The sequence below is a fragment of the Pieris napi genome, chromosome 6 (genome assembly GCF_905475465.1).
Source record: "Pieris napi chromosome 6, ilPieNapi1.2, whole genome shotgun sequence".
In the NCBI taxonomy this organism is placed as follows: Eukaryota; Metazoa; Arthropoda; class Insecta; order Lepidoptera; family Pieridae; genus Pieris; species Pieris napi.
In genome coordinates, this window is record NC_062239.1 from 2,377,210 (window position 1) to 2,397,962 (window position 20,753).

Below are 20,753 nucleotides of genomic sequence, written 5' to 3' on the forward strand. Positions count from 1 at the left end.
CATAATCTTTTCAACTTGATATAACTTGTGCAAATATAATTTATAATGTTTTTTACTTAATATACTAATTATTGTAAGTGCAAAAAAGCCGAGTGATTATTATCAAGTTGAAAAGAAATAACTCAGCCGACAATGATTTAATTAAATATAAAAATTGAAAAAGTCTCAGCGGCAAGATTAATCCATCATTAATTAAAAACCTTTATCGAGTAGTACTACAAATAAAGCTCATCTCTTAATGATTCTTACGTATCTTAATGATGTTCTTAGTTCAATATCAACACTTAAAAGTATATTTTTTATCCTGATACCTTTTCATTTATAATATTAATCTAAAGATATTATAATAAAATATTTAACTTTAGCTAGATTTTATTGAACCAGCACTACGTATTTTTGGAAATTGTAAAAATTGCCACAGTTAGCAAATTAGTTTCGTAAAATAAAAATCACTGTCAGCAGAGATATCACGCGTGGGTCTTATACTCACCATGCTGACCTTCCTCTGCCGGCGTGCTGTGTCGTGGTGGGTGTCGTTGGCAGGCTTGTGCGTGGGCTGAGTGCTCACCGAATCCTGGAAGGGGTCGCTACGAAGGGACATGCGTTCCCTCGTATTGTCATCCTGATTGCCCCTCTCCTGGTTCACGAACAACTCGTAGCTCTGGCAGGAGAAGTCACTGGGAGACTTGGCAGGATGTGCTTCGGCGTATGCGGCTGCTTCCGCAGCGGCGGCTTGCTCGCGAGCGTGTTGTTCTCTCGCTTCTTGTTTATCCGCTCGAGCCGCTGCCTTTTGTTCCGCTTCCTAATGCAAAAATCAAATACCGTTTAAATTTGTACAAAGTTGAAGTTTAAAATATATTAAACAATGAAAATATATAGCCATATATATAACAAAACGAAATACACATTAATTAAACATATGTCACTTAGATTAAATCTTGTTTGCTTACCCTTAGTGCTTCTTCTTCAGCCTGCTCTTCCTCCTCTGCTTTCTTCTGCAACTCGTCGTATGACATGGCGACGATAGCCAAGATCAAGTTCACGAGATAGAAAGAGCCGAGGAAAATGATCACAACGAAGAACAGCACGTGCCATGAACCAGCAGACCTTAGAACCTGAATAATTGTGAACAAACGTAAATAATTTCACATTACTGTGGTTGTGAGTGATCTATTGATATATGTATTCGGTGGAGTCTTACTATTAATGGCAAAATCTTGTACCCACGAAACGATACATTTACAATTACAGTATTTTCTATTATATTCCTATTATATTAATAATAACAATATTTTAATTGAATTTTTGACAACTAGAAACAACTTTGAATAAATTAACGATTTTTTTGCGATTTATTAGCAAACATATTATTATATTAACGTCATTTAGCAGCAGTTAAATATCTTTAAATTTCGACAAAATAACGACATTTTTGACCTTTAGATTTAGGGACGGAATGTTACAATTGTTTTTAATCAACTATGATTCAATTAGTTTCGTAACCTTCACCCTCAAAATTTAGAAAATATTCCAGGCAATAATGTTATAAACTTACCAGCTGATATAAGTTTTCCCAGTAATCTTGCGTCATCAATCTGAAAGCTGATAGAAACGCCCAACCGAACGTGTCGAAACTCGTGTAGCCGTAGTTTGGGTTTGGTCCGTACCCTTGTAAACATATGTAGCCTGGTTCACATGTTCTGCAAACAAAAGTAAATCGTTTTATATTCTCAAATAAATTAACTGGAATTCTCCGAAACACAAAGACCACCTTATGAGGCATGGCTTACTTTGGCCTATGAGGGAACAAACTACATACAACATTTGAGATTAGAGTTACTAAGTGAAGTTATTTTATATTACGGGAAATAAAAAAAAACAAGCAAAAGATCGATTGCAACGTTACCGTCTACTGATCATTTAGCTCACAAAAGTAGTCTTGGATGTATGTCTGTTTAGAGTTATTAATAAATCGCTTGAATGCAAAGGGCATTTATCGATATAGATTTATAAGTCGTGATTTTATAAGGGAATTACTACAACGTTGAGGCGCAATCTTCCATTCCTGAAGCTGAGGTGCTCATGTGTTTGTGGGCAAAAATTGATAGTGAGGTTGTAATATTTGACATCTCATTATCAAGTTAAGCCCACAGACAGATGATTTACGAGTGAATAAGCACAGAAAAATATACACGTCCCATTATAATCTTATAATAATATAGATCATGTTTCTATTACAATCTTCTTTTAGGTATCTGTGTGCTCTTTTTTGGCAAAGGCCTCCTCCAAATCCCGCCATTCCTCTTTGCACTGTGCTACTCTCTGCCATCTTTCACCTGCTTTTCTTTAATTTGTTCCATCCACCTTCTAAGTTGTCTTCCTCTTTTCCGTTTGCTGTACCATGGGCACCGGTTTAGTACTTTTTTGCTCAAGTTTCTGTGCCTCTTGCCATGTGCCCATTACCACTTTCGTTTATTTCTTCTTATTGTAACATCTGTTACCTTGTTTTTCTTAAAGCTGTATTATTTATTTTGTGTATTCTTTTCTTCCCTATCAGACATCGTTCCATCGATGTTTGGTACACCTGTATCTTTATATGCTGAACACGTCTCATTATAAACTAAGGGGTTTTTTAATCTTTTAATCAACATAAAACACAAAACATCTCAAAATAGTAGAAATTGCTTTAGTCTAGACTTATAAATACACCTTATAGACACTGAACATGCAACATACCCTGCTCCTGATGAGTTCCCGCATAATGGATAGTCGTCATTTTCACTATACCAGTTCGCTAAAATAAAATATGTGAGTAAATATATATCACAAAGGAAATACATGTCAGTTATAAACAGATATCTTACTTTCGTTTTGACAAAATCTCTCCCAATTCTCATCAGTCAAGTTGCCCCAACTGCCGTCTTCGGGGAATACCTTTACACATTTCTGCGTTAACACTCCCATGTAGATTTGTAGGCCCATTAACGCAAATACAGATAGGGAGAACATTGTCAAAATAATCACGTCGCGAAGATTTTTCACAGACTCTATGACAGCACCAACGATAGTCTTCAACCCTGAGGAGTAATCGGACTTGTTATATGAACATTTTAAAGGTGCACACGCTTCAAACCTCTAGTACTTACGTAGCTCCTGGGACTTAGATATTTCATTTCAAACTGCTAGAACTACTGAATCTATTTCAATTACACTAAACATATATTACTAAAGTAATAGTAGCACAAGGAATTACCCGGTACGATGGCCACAGTCTTCAGCGCTCGGAGAACTCTGAACGTTCTAAGAGCGGCCAAGTTGCCGAGATCTATGCCCATCGTCACATAACTGCAACACACACCCCACACGACGGCTAGGTTAATATAACTAACTACTTTGTCTAAACATTTACTAGTTACAATTGTGTCACCGTCTCAACTACTTTCTGTAAATACTTTCATATTATCGCTTGGCTTCGTTGGTACAATTGGTACAATCCTGTCTTAAATTAATCTAATTTTAATTAAATTTCTATACATATAAATTCTATAAAGAGACATTTAAGTAAATAAACAAAATCTACATTTTAATAGTTGTTACATAATTCTACAATTTTTTATTATAAAATTGTCTACTACTCACGCTAAAGCTATAACTACGAAGTCAAGCCAATTCCATGCATCTCTAAGGTATGTGAATGGCTGTAGAATGAAACCCCTGGCCATTACTTTCACCGCCGATTCAAACGTGTAGATTCCGGTAAAGATAACTCTGGAAAAATTCACCTCCATTGTGGAACGCTCGTAAAAATACATAAATATTTCTCATATTCAATTATTATATGCGTTAAGTTAATAAGAAATCTAGTTGGCATCAAATATGGATTGAAAGATTCTATTACAATAGAAATAACAATTGACTACGTTCAACTAGTACTAAATGAAGAGAACATTAAAAGAGTACATACCAATGTTTTAAGTGTAAGGACACGCCTGATTATGTGATTAAAGTTGACAGTTAAATAATGTAGGCTAATTTTATACACGTCATAATTATTACAAACAGTTTAATTTGTGCTACATCACAGAATATGAGCTCACAAATGCATTCCGTTGGGTGCACTTGAAATCAAATTGTAAAACAAAAGTTTTATGATCATGTTAAGGAAAAACATTGATTTCGAAAACGTTGTCTAGGGTTATGCAGTCAAGTTATTGATAGGACAGTGATAGTGTACAATGTTCATGTATTGCACTTAAACCCGATGAGGTGTTAATAGTGTTTTGCCATGGTCACATAGTAGTAGATCTAAACGCGAAAAATCTATGGATTATACTTCTGATTATCTAAATAGTATTTATGTTACGTACTAAACTGAACGCTAAAAATTTTGAATCTATCGTGCATTCTACGAAATATGATTAGATGGTATAGTCTTATAGATTAAAAAATAATCAAAATAAAAAACGGTACTCACTCAGTACTTTCGACGGTTGGCGTGGTCGGCATTATCATTAAGATACAATTGACAAGGATCGTTGTTATGATGAACAGAGAGAAAAGAGGGTGTACAAGTATGTATATAGCGACCCTTCTTATCGGGTTGAACGGATCCAACATCCATAACGCATCTGTCGCCGAAAATCTGAAGATATCTCTACCCTTGCTTATGACTACGAATGTCTGGAAAGAGTTATTTAAAGGTTACACGGAGAGAAATTAGTAAATGTATACAGTTGATTTACTTTCTGAAGGTCTAATTCAAGGACAAATGTCAACGCAGTTGCAGCTACATCAATAATACACAAGGTCAGCATGGCGGGAGCTATAAGGAACGAAAAGTGTCCCATGGCATTTAAATTTGTAAAGGCAAGGTGCTTTTATAGCGTGGGAGAGTATTTCGACCATAATTTTGACAACAATTACAAATAACTGTTCTTATTATCATGCCATTATGATACTTAATATGATATTTGCATACCTATTTTGCGACAGACAGATTAGCAGACTGTGCAATTTTTTTATAATTAATCGATCTGAATGTACCACTCTTTGTAATTAAAAGATTATTATTATTCTTAAAGTTAGTTCATGCCGTATTATCTATACGTGAATTGCATCATAGACATTCGAGAAATAGACTATTTATTGATTTGTCTATATTTGAAACTATACACATCTATCCCACAACTGAGGATAAGAATAAAATATCAAACTGCTTACGGTTTGATTCTGGTAGAACGGATCGATGTCCTCGAGAGGCGTGGAGGAAAGTTCAGCGGGGAAGGATCCCTGCATCCGTACGGGCAGGGGTAGACCCTGCTCGAGGGTCGCGTCCGGTTGAGGACCTTCGTCTTCGTCCTCGTCATCGTAACGCACCTATATCACTCCAAACATGTCAGAATGTGTCTAAATTCCGACATAAGAGCGTCATCATATAAGCAAGCTATTTTAAAGTGCAATCAGCGCCCATGCATGATCACGCTCTTATATTAGAGGTGGGTATTTTTCGCCTTTCTAACTCAATATGCAAGATTTCTACGAACGGCGTTGTAATAATAATAATACTGTTGTCATTTAAAAAGTTTAAACGATAAGGAGTTACAGCAACGAGTATTATTACGATAATTGAGCATGTCTTGTGCGCTGTAAGCTGTTTTCATTATGATATTGTCTGTGTATTCATGATGCGTTTGTTTGCCAAACTAGAAGCGTATTGCATAACGTTCCCCGCTATTGTGTTACCAATCCGAATTGTTCTGGTTTTATTGAAATTCTTTGGACATATCTTTTCAAGTCTTGATTAATACTATATATATAATACTCGTTCCAGATGACCCAAAATGGGTGTTTTATCTGAGCTTGGTGTTTATTTAGATTCATCAAAATGTAATTAAAATTTTATCATCCCCAGCGTGAGTCATCACATACACAAGATTATAATTATTAAAACGAAATTGTGGTTTTCTTTTAACTACTATTTAAGGGCAGATAGCTGTTAAAGGTTTAGTGGAAGAACATGGCAATGTCGGATGGCGTCAAAATAGGGGGTCGTCGGTTGCACTAAACTAGCCAGGTTAGACCTACATGACCGCAGCCAATGAAGTGGCAATCATGAGCCAATCGTGTGCAATGCATGATAGGGTGATTCTATTGTGGTTGTGTTTCTTTACGTTGGTGACATTTTATGTGCTTTAACCTAATTTTCACTCGAGGTATACATGGTTTTGATATTAAACTAGTCGTTAAGGTCCGCAGGGGCTATCTAGAATAAGGTTTTTCAGGCTAGGATTTCTCTGAATGGCATATTTTTGTATTTGTATATAATAATGTTCATGATACTTTGCAAAGTAATAAGAAGCTTTTAACTTCTAATGTTAGCTGTCACTAAGCCGTCACAGCCAAAATTGGTTTTCATGAACAGATACGATTTTGCCGAAAGCGATGTGTTTTTAATGCGATTAATATGCGAGATCAGAATGCAAGGCAAGTTATCGCGTTACGCCAATAGATGTAACTATTCTTAAATTAATTTCTAATGAGGCGATAACTTGCTGAAATCCGCTAAAACGAGCCGTAAAAAGGTAAAAGGGGAAGCAAGCAGTCTTACTTCTTTTTTCTTTTTCGTCCGCCCCAAATCGGTCTGGAATAGTTTAAAAATTCGTCATATATATTCTTCAAAGTTAAGTTGAGTGTGCTTCATAACCTATACGTAACTGTTGTAAAGTATGGCAAATTGTATGTTTGTATGGCGGCACTAGACATGTTAGCACACTCATAGCGATACGCGGTAAGGGAACTATGTTTACCTCGCCTTCAGCGCGTTTCTTTTCGAGTTCTTTTTGCTTGGCATGCTCCTCAGCTATGCGGGCTTCGATAACGGCCAATGACTCTCTAGTGAAAGGTCGGAACAAACTTTGTTCTTCCTCGCTGATCGAGTCCAAGTCTTCGGACATTGTCTATCGAACTCCCACTGAGTGAACTGCCTACTGAAAGTAAAATTTATATTAAGTAATTGAAAAATTACTTTTCTTGTAAATTTTCGTTGTAATACGGCAAAATAAGCTTGCTCAAACTGTAGCACAGAAGCGCAAAAGACGTGGTGAAATTAAACAGATCCATTAGCTTCAATAACTTCAAGTAAATAAAGTATAAATTCTCATACGTTCCAAAACATATACTTTAATGTTATTAATTAGTGTGTGAGACATTGTAGGACAATGAGTCGACCACATGGCGCTGTTTGAGTGCAATTTATATTATGAGTACAATCATAAAAAGGATTTCCTAATCAAGTCATTTCCATTATAAGATCCATTATACTCGGGTTACGTACTTAATGGCATTAAGTGCCAATTTTCAACACAAATGCTAAATACAAAATGACTGTCGTATCTTATAAACGATTCTAAAATGGTTTATTTAATTCAGATTATTTTCCAGATATGCTGTTATTATTAAATATGTTAAAGTAAATAAATGAAATTCACTATATATAGTTTGACTTTATGCCTACATTTCTTTACGTCGTTGCTTTCAGTACTATCTGTAAATAATTATAAATGTTTTTTTCCCACGAACAAATTAGCGAGGGTAATAGCTTGTACATAGCGAAACAATATTCTGAAATCTTATATTTTAGTTTATTATAGTGAAAAAGAGTAGGTAATAAGTTAACGAAACTTTCCATTACGTTTTTATGCATTATATTACGCAATATCCTGTAAATTGATTTTGGAACCAATACGAAATTTATCAAGAAGAGAACGAACTTGTTCTAAATAGAACGGTACGGCTCTCAGCTTGAGCTGAGCATGAGCACTCATGAGCGGCAATATCATTTAACATTTAAAAGGCCGGCAACGCACTCGCGAGCCCTCTGGCATTGAGAGTGTCCATGGGCGGCGGTATCACTTAACATCAGGTGAGCCTCTTGCCCGTTTGCCCCCTGTTCTACAAGAAGAAGCAGTTACCTGCTAACAGTGAATGGGCGGGTGTGTATGGTAGGGGAAGCGCGAGCGACACCTCTCCCTGCGCCCGCGATCCTCCGCCAGCCACCTGCGGGCCGAACGCCCTTCTGCACCGTAATAGTTATTTTATGAAATTGTTAGTAGATACATTTGTATTATATTGGTAATTATTTTGTTATATGTTATACGTTACTATACGTACTAAATTTTAAACCCTTGTTCATTAAGATAAGATTTGAAAATACACCTCTTCAGTATTTGTTTCTATAACAGAATACTAAGTTAGAGACCAAATAAACTAAAAATATGAATTACTAAGTAGTGATTAGTAGACGATCTACTTACGACTAATACTAGTACAAGCCGTTTCCAGATTTAAGAACTAATTAGTTACTTATAAAACCCTTATGAGAACCGTATTTAGGAGATTGCTTATGTCGTTAAGAATGATGCGTATTGGAAATAAGTACAATTGGATTGGGCCCGAAAAATATTTATATAAAAAAACTTACCTGTCGTCCACGAGAGCAGTGTGGTCGCGGCTGCCAGTGAGATGAAAGTTACCACGTAATCGCTGATAGGGACAGCCAGCAAACGAGCGAGATTTTTCATGTCCGACCTAAACATAGATTAGCTCTAAGCTAAGTTATAGCCCCTATGTGCATATACTACGAACATATATACAGATAAATACAATTTAAATTGTCTAAATTTCACAAATAATAGAAATTGAATTGAATGATTAAAAGTACATATAACTTTTTTATTAATAATAACCAATTTAAAAAAAAAAACTAGTCACCGTAGCTACCCCCTACGGCGTAGCCCGAAGTGTAGCTACATTCACTGACGTAGGGAGTTATTATGAAATATTTGTTTCCCCCTAGTTTATCACTACACATACTAGTTATCTTTTTGACGTATTTTTATATAAAAGGAATAAGTAGAATAAGTAAATAAGGAGTTAGGAATTCTCATTTGTTTTACTGATGTAGTTTAAACTAAAAAAATAGTTATAGTATATATAACTAGTAATAGAGTATAGTTCTGAATACTTCTCAGTATTACAACACTTTTGGCTTTTTACGCTAAACAGAATATAATATCTAACCGTATAATAATCCTAGGCGCGTTGTGGTTCAGAGGGCGCGCCGGGTGGTGGCCGCGTCGCGAGCAATGCGCGCGCGCTCCTCACTGCAGCGTCGGCGCGCGTGCATCTGCGTCCTACCGCCTAGCTGTCCAAACAATTACAATTAAAGTCAGATTAAGTAAAATTAAAGTAACCTTAAGTATCATACAAGTAAGTCGTAGGGTGGGCTGTATATTTCGTCGTTTTATCCATAAATATACGTATGTGTACCTGAAGGCACTACGAATTTGGAAAGTAAGTAGCCTCCACCGATATTAGCAATCGATTGCCTTCACGGATCTTTTGTTTTAATAAGTATATTTTAAGTAAAATATAAGAAACATTCATTCTAGACCTGGCTTCCAACAGATTCATTTCTTTCTCACTTAGACTCTACGCATGTAGATACAATACAATACGAAAATTGTAATAATTGAACAAGCAATTACGATTCATATTTCCTACATTGAACCCTGGACGACAGATAATTACGTACATAATATTGAACAATGGACTTTCAAATGACCTGAGCATATACTAAACAAATAAGAAAGCTTTCGGTCAAGTGGAAATTACTCAGTATTTCGAAAATGTATTCAGTGACTAAATCAATACTTTTATAAAAGTAAACCTAAACCCGAATCAGTTATATTGCCAATATTTACGTTATACTTATGTTTAATTAATCTTTGAAAGAATGACATTTGCATACAATAGAAACCTTTGTTCAAGAAAATCATTGCGATAATAGCAAATAGCAATATAATAAGTATGAAAAAAGAAACAATTAATACTAAATAAAGTATATAATGAATATTTTTTTTAATTATTTAGTTTATTTGAAAATTTAATTACATTATTCATATCAACCGCTAAACTTTGCGGCTTCAAAGCCTACATCCTAAAAGTGAGGCAATGGGCGGCGATTAGTATAAATTTCTTGTGTACCGTAAAAAGTAATTTATATGTATTAAAGTCAATAAGCAATTTATATGGATTCTTGAGTTATTCTTTTACAATTCCCTGTTCCACGAGCTACAACAAATTACATTATGTCACTGCGTAAAGTATGAATATTGAATATTGTATGTTTTTTTTTAGAACTGTAATACGTTTTTAAACGATTTATTATTTCACTGAAAGATTGTTATTAGATATAAATACGAAAAGTGGATTGATTTGTGCTTTTACCTCCAACTACAGCTTGTATATAAATACACTTCAATTAAATGTATTATTAATTATCTTTTTGTACTAGTGCCAATTTAAATAAGAAACATTGTCATTTAATATATATTAATGCATTTTGGAATCGGTTTTTTACAGGAATTTATAATGTGCGCGAGTTATACATTTTACTGATTTTAAACCAACATGCATTTTATTAGATGTCGCCGGGATTCTATGCAAATGCAATGTTATGCTAAATATATAAAGCTATATCGTATGTTTTAAGGGTGCCAATGCTTTGAAATCTACATTGTTAATTTTTTTTATATTTTAATCAATAAATATTTAGTTTAATAATTTAATTTAATTGTATAACCTTGTCACAGCCGGCCCTAGAATATCAGTATAGGGATCTGATGAAGGCCTAACAAAGGGTGCCGATGCTTTGAAAACTACATTGGTAATTTTTTTATATTATAATCAACAAATATTTAGTTTAATAATTTCATTTAATTGTATAACCTTGTCACAGCCGGCCCTAGAATATCAGTATAGGCGTCTGAAGAAGGCTTAACAAAGATATATATAGCTTGGGGGTTTTTTATTTAAATTACATAAAACGCTATAATATAATAAAGAAGAAATTTATTTAATGTATTCGTTTCTATATACGAATATTATATTATTTGAACGATTCGGCTGCTGGAGCTATATTGAGACTAGCTATCGTATGTGTAGGAAATAATATAGCGTAGACTAAAGTGTACTATCAATTCCAAAGCTCGGATATGACAGATATGACCTGGCATTACTTTTTTCTTAGGAAAATATTTTTATATTTTTTGGTCCCATCCGGGATTATAGTCGACACTCAAATACCTGTTTACTAGTAAACAGTAGTACTCTTTATTTATAAAGAAAACACTAAAGTACAACAACTGAAGAACAAATGCATAAATCTTATAGTAATAGCCACTTTAGAGTTAACGTTAATAAAACTCAATGCTCATTAGAATTCAAGACTCGCTATATTGGAAAATGACTTTTCCAATGAAGCGAGTCTATTTCCATTCTCGTAGCGTTTCATTCAGGGTTGGAAACTGACACTGATGCCATTTTCCGCTTTCCGAGAAACATATTTTGGTTGTACATGTTCAAATAAATGACAGTGAATTCAACTCAGTGATTAATATAAGAGATTGTGTGTTTATTTAAAACGTTTGTTTGTATTGTATGAATTGAATTCAAACTATTGTATCATTTAATCAAATGCACTTATGTAAACATTATATAAAAACCTGTTTTAATAACATTAAGTGGTTATAAAGTTTTTTTTTAATATTTAAATTGTACGTTTATTTAAAACGTTTGTTTGTATTGTATGAATTAAATTGAATTCAAACGATTGTATCAGTTAATCAAATGCACTTATGTTAACATTATATAAAAACCTGTTTTAATAACATTAAGTGGTTATAAAGTTTTTTTTAAATATATAAATAAGATACTAATTAATTAATTAATAACAAAAAACAATAACTAACATTTAAATATAATAACTAAAATAAATGACAGTGGTAATATTATGAATTCAACTCAGTCAGAATATAAGAGATTGTACGTTTATTTAAAACGTTTGTTTGTATTGTATGAATTAAATTGAATTCAAACGATTGTATCAGTTAATCAAATGCACTTATGTTAACATTATATAAAAACCTGTTTTAATAACATTAAGTGGTTATAAGTTTTTTTTTTTAAATAAGATACTAATTAATTAATTAATAACATAAAAAACAATATCTAACATTTAAATATAATAACTAAAATAAATTACAGTGGTTATATTATGAATTCAATTCAGTTGTTAATAAAAAAAAAATTTTTTTAAAGATAATGAGTAAATATTAAGGTATAATCTGCAATAATTGAATGCACAGATGCAGAAATTGTCTCCATGTTCCGAGGTCATGGGAGTTCAAATATAATTTTTAGATCATTTATACAGGCTAAGCTTAGAAATTTTATCTTTCATTTATACAACGCTGGCTTATAATTAATTTAAATCAAGAACTCATTCAGGACTTTCAAAAACCCTTTTGAGCTTTCATAAATATCTGGTTTTATTTATTTTACTCGTTTTTATCCAGTCGTAGCTACTGAATATACTTTGTCTTTGTACGGGTAAGAATAATAGTATGTATTTAATATATTCAGGCACCTCTCATTTGAATTCTTCGCGAATACAACAGAATAAACGCTACTTATTCAGTTTTATATAATTGGTAGTGTACTGATCAATTTAATAAAAACCATTACTAAGCGCCTATAGGGCACCTAATAGGCATTATTAAGGCATTATGAGTATTTATTAATAGGAATTACTAGTAAAGATAAAATTTGTTGTTGGAAGTGAAGTATTTTTATTTTTTTGTAATATAATGTTCACCGTAATTGTGACGTATTTTAGAATCGATAGATTGTGGCTTATACTTTAAAAAATATATATTTGATGTGATAAATTGTTTGGTGTACTTTAATAAATAAATAAATACCGGAATGAAATGATTTATTTAAAAACTGAATGAAAATTGTCGTTAATAATGATGTCTCCAAGCAAAACTTGGTTTTAGATCCCCCTTACTCTTACCGACAACCAGAAACACCTTCGTATGGACTGGTGTTGCCAAATGTTAGATAAGTTCAACGGCGGGGACTCGAATGCTGTATTTGACATCGTCTCAGGTGATCAAAGCTGGATATATTGCTACGAACCCGAAACCAAAAGACAATCACCTCAGTGGGTGTTTCCTTTCGAGGATCAGCCAACTAAGGTAATGAAAGGAAAAAAGATGATTGCCTCTTTCTTTGGTCGGAAAGGTCATTTCGCGACAGTTGTGCCGCTATACAGTCCTGACCTGGTACCCTGCGACTATCATTTATTCCCAAGAACTAAAGATAAAATTCGAGGTATTCGCTTTACGAGTCCTGAAGATGCGATGAAAGCGTACGAAAATGCCATAGAAGAAACCCCTAAGGAAGAATGGGCCCACTGCTTTTCTCAGTGGTTCCATCGAATGCGACGATGTGTAGAAAGGAACGGAGATAACTTCGAAAAACAATTAAAGTATTGGCAACATTCTACATTAAGCCGTTTTTCATTTTCTAAACATTTTCAGTGTTACCTAGGTATTGTAGACACTATATATATAAATATTTATAACTACTTCAATAGCAAAACATAACTGTAAAACGTCTTTAGTATTAACGTATAATATTCAACTGGTATAGGTATCTCCTTAATCATGACTGTATATGACTGTATAATAGTCTTAACAAACAAAGTTCTCATTTGTATTTGTTAAATACGCTTTGTATTACATTATATCTTGTTAAGTTAAATTAAGAAGCACAAAAGCTAAATCAAGGGTGCGATCGAAGTAGGCACGACATAACATGCAGATTGTCCGCAAAACCTGCAATTGGCAAAACACACGGCGCATGCGTGAAATACTTTAGTAAAAAGATTCTTTATTTTACTGTTAATTATTAAGGTTGACGATTTACTCTTGAGCGAGCTTTAAACCGTTTAATATTATATTCTTTAGTATTTGTCTATGCTATAGAGCTTAATTAGTGAATAAAAAAGTTAATTCCTGTTTGCGGGTGCAGTTTATTCCTGGAATTAAAAACACTTTAATATTTTAAGTTAGTAATAATGTTTGTATAGGATTTATTTAGCTGTTTTCGAAACCAACCAGTCCAGTACCAGTTTTAGAGCAATGACCTCGCCTTTAACCTATCAATTCCACATCGTATCGCGTTGGTTATCTAATATTCTGCAGACGGAGTGGCGTCTCTGGCTGAATTACATTGTACCTAGCTATCTATATACCACAAGAAACCTAAGCACGTATTTAAGACCGTTATCTAGAGAAAGGAATTCATAAATGTACAAACTTATATGTATATTCAATCAATGCCTTTAAATAAACAAAAACCATATTTATGTTATGTTAATGTTAAAAGCATATTTTTATTCAATTCGAAAATATACTAGAATAATGAATATTTGTAAAAAGACCTTTAAAGCAAAGGGCATATATAACAGAAACAAGATAAAATGACTCAGGGCGGCAATTGTAAGAGAAAATATAGGTCAAGGATTCACGTGAAAGTGATGAGAATTTCTGAACGATGTGGCATTCAATAAAGCAGATTCGAGTCTTGCGCAGACAGAGTCTTTTATTAGGCAAACAAGCAAGCTTTAAGAAACTCGTTTCGGAAAACAATAGATCTATGAGCTGTTTATACATTTTGCGCTTCGAAACGTTTCGATGCCAAGAGTTCAGGATCATTAATGTCTATGATATTTCTGTTCGATTGTTATTTATTTGATGTAATAAAATTTATTACTCTAATTCAAAGTAATATTAGAACGAAGTCAATTTTAGAACAAAGGATACTTACAAATATTCAGACGGTGGGGATGACGCGTTCTTTGTTTTTATTTTTAATTAATTATATATTTTAAAAATACAAGTGTATATTTTTAAAGTACTTCTACTTAGAAGGTAAAATTCTTATGTTCGATAAATAAAAACGAAAGCTTTATTTATATATAATAATTCTAGCTAAATCTTACGCTAATACTAATAGTTGGTCTGGAACAACAACTAATTGCACTAGATTAAAAAGTCAGCTTACATAAGTCAACCACGCACCCGCAATCGCACTGGTACACTGTGACTCCCGTATGGAATAAACGTATCAGATTCTCACCGGAGTCATAGTTTTCGTGACTTCCTCAATAATAACCCTAAAATCTTAGTAGGTCGATTATCTTAGCTCCAGTATATCTCAATTATATATATTGAAAATATTTTAATTGGCTACATATATGTCACAGAGAATCTCAAAAAAGAACTAGGAATGAGGTAAGAAATCATTAAGTTCCTATCTCAGTCTCAAAGAAAAACAACGATAAAATCTTTCAATATGCAACGGAAAGCCTCTCACGGCCTCTACTTACAAGTGGCATTTAGTTCACAAAAGAATGTGAATTTTTTCCCAAGATCATCTCTTGATTTTAAACACCTCTAAAGTCTTATACTTACTCTAATTGTTCTTAAAATTCGAGGTCTTTTTTAAAGTCTTTGTAAAAAAGAAAGAAGTCACCTATTGTTGCCAAACTAATTTTGTACTTTCGTTTAGTCATTTTCCAATAACACATATAGCTTTTTAAATACTTAATAATGATACGATAATGAAAATTGGGAAAAAAAGGAGATGCGCTACTCAAAAATGCACAGCTATATAAAGGTAAATGATGTTTTTCTACGTTTATTACTTTGCAACGTAAACTATTATTTGAGGAATGCTCCGCCTACAGAACTGATTTAGTTTAACGTCATTAAGGACGTAGCTATACATTAACGAAATATAGCTGTAATATTTGGTATATATTCTTCAATTTATCAAAAGCTTACACATTCGGTCGTTGCCAAAATATTTTATGACTCAACTTAAATCTAGGCTGAATACGAAATTGCCGTCGCTACTTGAGCACGGTCGATCCATTGACGGCTATGAAAAATACTTTATTAAAACCTTGTGCCAATTTAGTTTTTAAACGTTATCTGCAGGTACTAAAAACCCGCAATTCGACAATTAGCAGCTATACATACAATAGTTCAAAAGCTTTACTGAAATGTTTCGTTCTTTGTAATGAAAGGGAATTAATTAATTTGATGCTTGAATCCTTAGTTATAAAGGCGAAAATGATTCAGTTTATTTTAGTTGTATTATGTTTTATATAGAAATTAGGCCGCGGAAAGGAATTTTATTTGAACTGTTTGGTCTTATGATAAGGTCTAAATCCTTATACAATCCGACAAAGAATCTTGTAAGAGTGTTCCTCTAAGTGTAAATCTGATAACTCTGCTATGATCACACTTTATTATCAATAATGTGCATTTGTTTTGTTTTCGTAAAGGCAAGTCATTATCTTGACTTACACGTCTACGACGTTATAATGTTGATTGATAATTTCTTGGTTGCGGCATGAAGACAAACTTTAAAAAAAATATTCAAATAGTTTTGAAATTAAAACACTATGCGATAGTCTTATAGTGTTATAATTCGTGTATTCAAGTCATAATCTCGTCTGAGAAATGAACAATCAACTTCGTAGAAAAGCTCTGAAAGCATTTAGATATTAGTTTGACGCTCAAGAATACGGATCTAATACCTCAACCCTTGCAGTATTAAATATATATATGTGTGTGTTGGAAACTCATTGGAGTCTAGTTTCAAGTTTGACGTTCGTACACAAAAGCGGTTGGCATTTGATGTACGTAACTAGAACGTAACCACAAGGCATCCATGCGATCGCACAGGCTGGCGAACCGATCGATTGCTACGACCCGGTCAACAGTACAGCCTTTTCTGACCCCTTCTACAAATCGATATGAAATTTACTTCATTGATAGTATCTTTAGTAGACGAATTAAGGCAATGGTACTTTAGTACGTATTTTCAAAATACTTTATCTTAAAATAGCCCACGGGTTATGAAAATGATTATGGCTAGTTAATATTACGTGTCTACGCAATGTTAGCGTTCTACCTAACGCACCCAGATTTCTTTAAAGTAGAGCAACATAATAAACTCTCCGTATATTATATCTCTATTATAACAATTTCCAAAGTCGCAATCATAGACACTATTTAAACAATTGTAGAACTGTATTTTCAAAATGTTTCTACGATGTCGTTTTCTTAATGCCATATTATTCCTGTGTCTATTTTCGTTTAAATATCCACACGAGCACAAAAAGTATTAGAGTGATGTGTGCCAAAATGATATTAACAGGAATAGTTTTATTAGACGATTGTATTTTGAATTGTTCCTTTCATATAATAATAGCCACGGATTTGTCACATAAGAGTAATGTCATGTGATTAAATCATTCTTAAAATATTATCCATGAGTGTAAATTATGGGAGTAAACGCTGGTTATATTTAGGAATTCAACCAAAAGCTCTCTTGACCTTATTTCGCGATTATATTCTATTGAAAAGAAGATACAGTCATATTAAATTTCCAACAGAGCTTAGAGTTCTCCAAGTTCATATTGTTACGGACATAACCTTTGTAACATCTGATACGACAAAAGAGTGCTTCACCTTAATCACTTGTTCTTGAGTCTTGGTCGTCTTGAGACAATACAAAGTCAGGTGTAATGCCCTGATTTAACAAGTACTTCATTTTAATCGCAAGATGCTGTAACTATCGAAAGTATTGAAACATAAATTAAAAACAAAAATGCCGGCACACATTAATATAAAAAAATAATTAAATACACTGTTTTATTTATACTAGTTTTGTTCACTTACACGTCTCACAATTTAACTTTGCGACGATTTAAATTTACGTGCTTATTCCATGCGCGGCGGTGGTATGACTAACGATTTTGAATGTCATACAAGTTAGTGCAAGCCAAATTTCAACTATGTATATATTTCGTGGGACTTGGTAACACGTAAGCCCTTATTCAATATGCTACAAACAGCTGAATTAAAAAAAAACTAGAATTAAGCTTGATAGTTTCCGTCTTGTAATGTCTTTAAAAGATTACTCCGGATACATTTATTTGACGTGAATTAAATCAGAGACAACAGTAGCTATGGATTACAGCTTATCGCAAAAATCACCTTCAGGCTTTGAAATTGATATCACCCCGATTATACCTTCATTTACCCTTTTAAATGTAAAATCCACCTGTTTTTAGATCAAATTTCCTAATCCAGGACGGGTTTCGATACTTAAAATAACGTTATTTTTATATTTGCTTATAGTTTTGCCTTTAGTCAATTGTGAGCAAGGAGAGAAGTAAGTTTAACACATAATCAAATCTGTATAATAATAAACTAAAAATCGTTAATTCAGTATAATGTGAATATGTAGTCTAATTATTTTACCTCACTGCGGTGTTAGTCTGTTGTTACGTAAGCTGATTATATATTTTCTAGTCAATTCTGTTTGAAGTGGATTTATCACATACTTATATACGGATTATCTACGTTAATTCATTATTGTATGGAACGTAAATCGTGAAATATATAGATTCCTATTCTATATTATTATATATTAGAAGCATTTAGATTAATTACAGACATAATAGTTACAAATTATCATATATACAAATGCCATTTTAGATATTTACCCCCTAAATAATTAAGGTATAATGTACTGTTTTACCTAAACTATCTCTTTTAATTGAGCAGAGTTGGCCTAGTGGCTTCAACATGCGACTCTCGTCCCTGAGGTCGTAGGTTCGATCCCCGGCTGTACAGTGTACACCTATAGACTTTCTGTCTATGTGCGCATTTAACATTCGCTCGAACGGTGAAGGAAAACATCGTGAGGAAACCGGCTTGCCTTAAACCCAAAAAGTCGACGACGTGCGTCAGGCACACGAGGCTGATCACCTACCTGCCTATTAGATTGACAAACGATCATGAAACAGATACAAAAATCTGAGGCCCAGACCTAAAAAGGTTGTAGCGCCACTGATAATTTTTTTTATCTCTTTTAATTACTGCGTGAACTCAATTTGTCAGAAAAAGATGATAGAGTTAAAAGACTACAATTGGACTGATTTCGTTTTAATGAATAACGAGGTCTACTTTACGATGTACGATGCAACCAAGTTGAATTATATTTATTTTAATGTTTAAAGACCCAGAGCAGTATTGGCTTAAGCGTGCGACTCTCATCCCTGAGGTTCAATCCCCGGCAGACACCAAAGGTACTTTCATTATATGTACCCACTGCCCATTTTACATTTACTTGAACGGTGAAGGAAAACATCGTGTGGAAACCGGCTAGCCTTATACCCAAAAAGTCGACGACGTGTGTCAGGCACAGGAGGCTGATCACCTGCTTGTCTTAACTTTTTGATCTAATTCTAGATAAGTTAAGCGTTTCACAAAATCAATACTGTAATTACAGTAAGTATTTTGTAAAAAATAATTCCTTTATTTTATGAATTAATTTATTGCCATATTTCGTAATAATGGGTACTTCATAAATGCCGGGAAATACTGATAAAGTACCCTTTTCCGGAAAGGTCAGAGCGATAAACATTTTTGCAGGATTTTCGATTCAAGTGACGTGGGTCAAATGACAAAAGTTATACAGTCTATTGTTAGTGTTCTAAATTGCTCATAACATATAGATTGTTATGGATTAAATATTACTATAAAATGGGAATAAATCAAAGTAAAATACATCCAAGACAAGAAAAATACTAAGCTGTACATAAAAAATATTAATTACGGTAAAAATTAATCATTTTAATGAATTTAAAAATAATATCAACTATGTATAGAATATAAGTGAGTTATTTTAATGAAAACAACAAATAGGCTTTACAAAAATGTTATTAGAAGGTTATTTTATGACAATTGATAACAATTTCCCGGGATCGTCAATATTAAAATACGTTCGGAAATTGTTATCCTAATGATAACCATTTATATATGTATGTAAAACGTGTTTAAATGATGATGAAATATGATAAATAATTGTCTGTTAACAACGTGAGCTGAATTAAAAAAGATAAATTATTAAAAAGACGAGAAAATGCAATGAAATTGATTTTGTTTTAATAATATTATATTTTCTTAAGACAGGTCGTATAAATAATAAGTAATATTATTATATAACTATAAATGTAATGTAACTAAGTTTAAGCAGCAAAAATACCTTTATTTGGTTCCATAATATATTATATAAGTTTTAATAATACTCTGTATCAGTCAAAAACAAAATGTCAGGGTCGTAAAAACAAAATTCGCTTTCAGAGCTATCTTACGAGGTCACGATGAGCTCCAGGCCAGGGTAAGATGACCTTCCAGTAATATTTTACAAGGGGGACGCAGATTCTTGTTTATCTAATATTCCCATAAGAGATTATATTATTAATTACCCAGCGCCAAGGGCTAATTTTACGTCCTCGCTTTATCACTTAAAAGTGCAATAATAACAATTACAAAATCATTTTTTAAATCTGGCAAAGTTCCACATACATATTATTAGTAGCAACAGAATTATAGCTAAATGATGAAAATAACTATAAATATAAGATTTGATAATATTTGCACGGAATAGGATATTTTAGTTTTTTCTATCGCATTAATTTTGCATATAAAAGGAACAAAATACGTGCCTAATTTTATAGCCATCAAGATTAATTATCTTACGGCCAATTTTCAACATTAATTATAAGTTATGAATAATGTATGAAAAGCACCCCATTTGGTAGTTTTTGACATGCGTTCAGCCCTATCGTGAAAGTTTGTATAATCTGTATAATCACATCGAATAATTAGCGATAAAACCTATTTAAAAATGAGAGCAATATATCGTCTATCCGCATTAATTTGATCACAGCGTAACGGTATAGGGCCTTCCTCAATACA

The 20,753-nt window shown here is 33.1% G+C and overlaps 1 protein-coding gene across 37 annotated transcripts in view; it reads right to left on the reverse strand.

The window, feature by feature from the left end:
* LOC125050382 (sodium channel protein para) overlaps positions 1-20,753 on the reverse strand; it is a 44,680-nt gene that overhangs the window by 14,376 nt on the left and 9,551 nt on the right. For 17 of the 37 annotated variants that reach the window (XM_047650185.1, XM_047650199.1, XM_047650184.1 and 14 more), the window contains exons 2-15: positions 9,079-9,202; positions 8,480-8,586; positions 7,971-8,074; positions 6,807-6,986; positions 6,608-6,640; positions 5,221-5,376; positions 4,475-4,680; positions 3,640-3,768; positions 3,254-3,345; positions 2,865-3,077; positions 2,737-2,794; positions 1,556-1,700; positions 951-1,115; positions 491-802 (exon numbers count right to left, since the gene is read on the reverse strand). In XM_047650185.1, the coding sequence (XP_047506141.1) occupies positions 491-802; positions 951-1,115; positions 1,556-1,700; positions 2,737-2,794; positions 2,865-3,077; positions 3,254-3,345; positions 3,640-3,768; positions 4,475-4,680; positions 5,221-5,376; positions 6,608-6,640; positions 6,807-6,953 (1,656 nt within the window). In that variant the 5' untranslated portion in view covers positions 6,954-6,986; positions 7,971-8,074; positions 8,480-8,586; positions 9,079-9,202. Of the gene's footprint in view, positions 1-490; positions 803-950; positions 1,116-1,555; positions 1,701-2,736; positions 2,795-2,864; positions 3,078-3,253; positions 3,346-3,639; positions 3,769-4,474; positions 4,681-5,220; positions 5,377-6,607; positions 6,641-6,806; positions 6,987-7,970; positions 8,075-8,479; positions 8,587-9,078; positions 9,203-20,753 lie in introns of those variants that run through there. The other 20 variants (XM_047650218.1, XM_047650200.1, XM_047650196.1 and 17 more) reach the window with 6 other exon arrangements.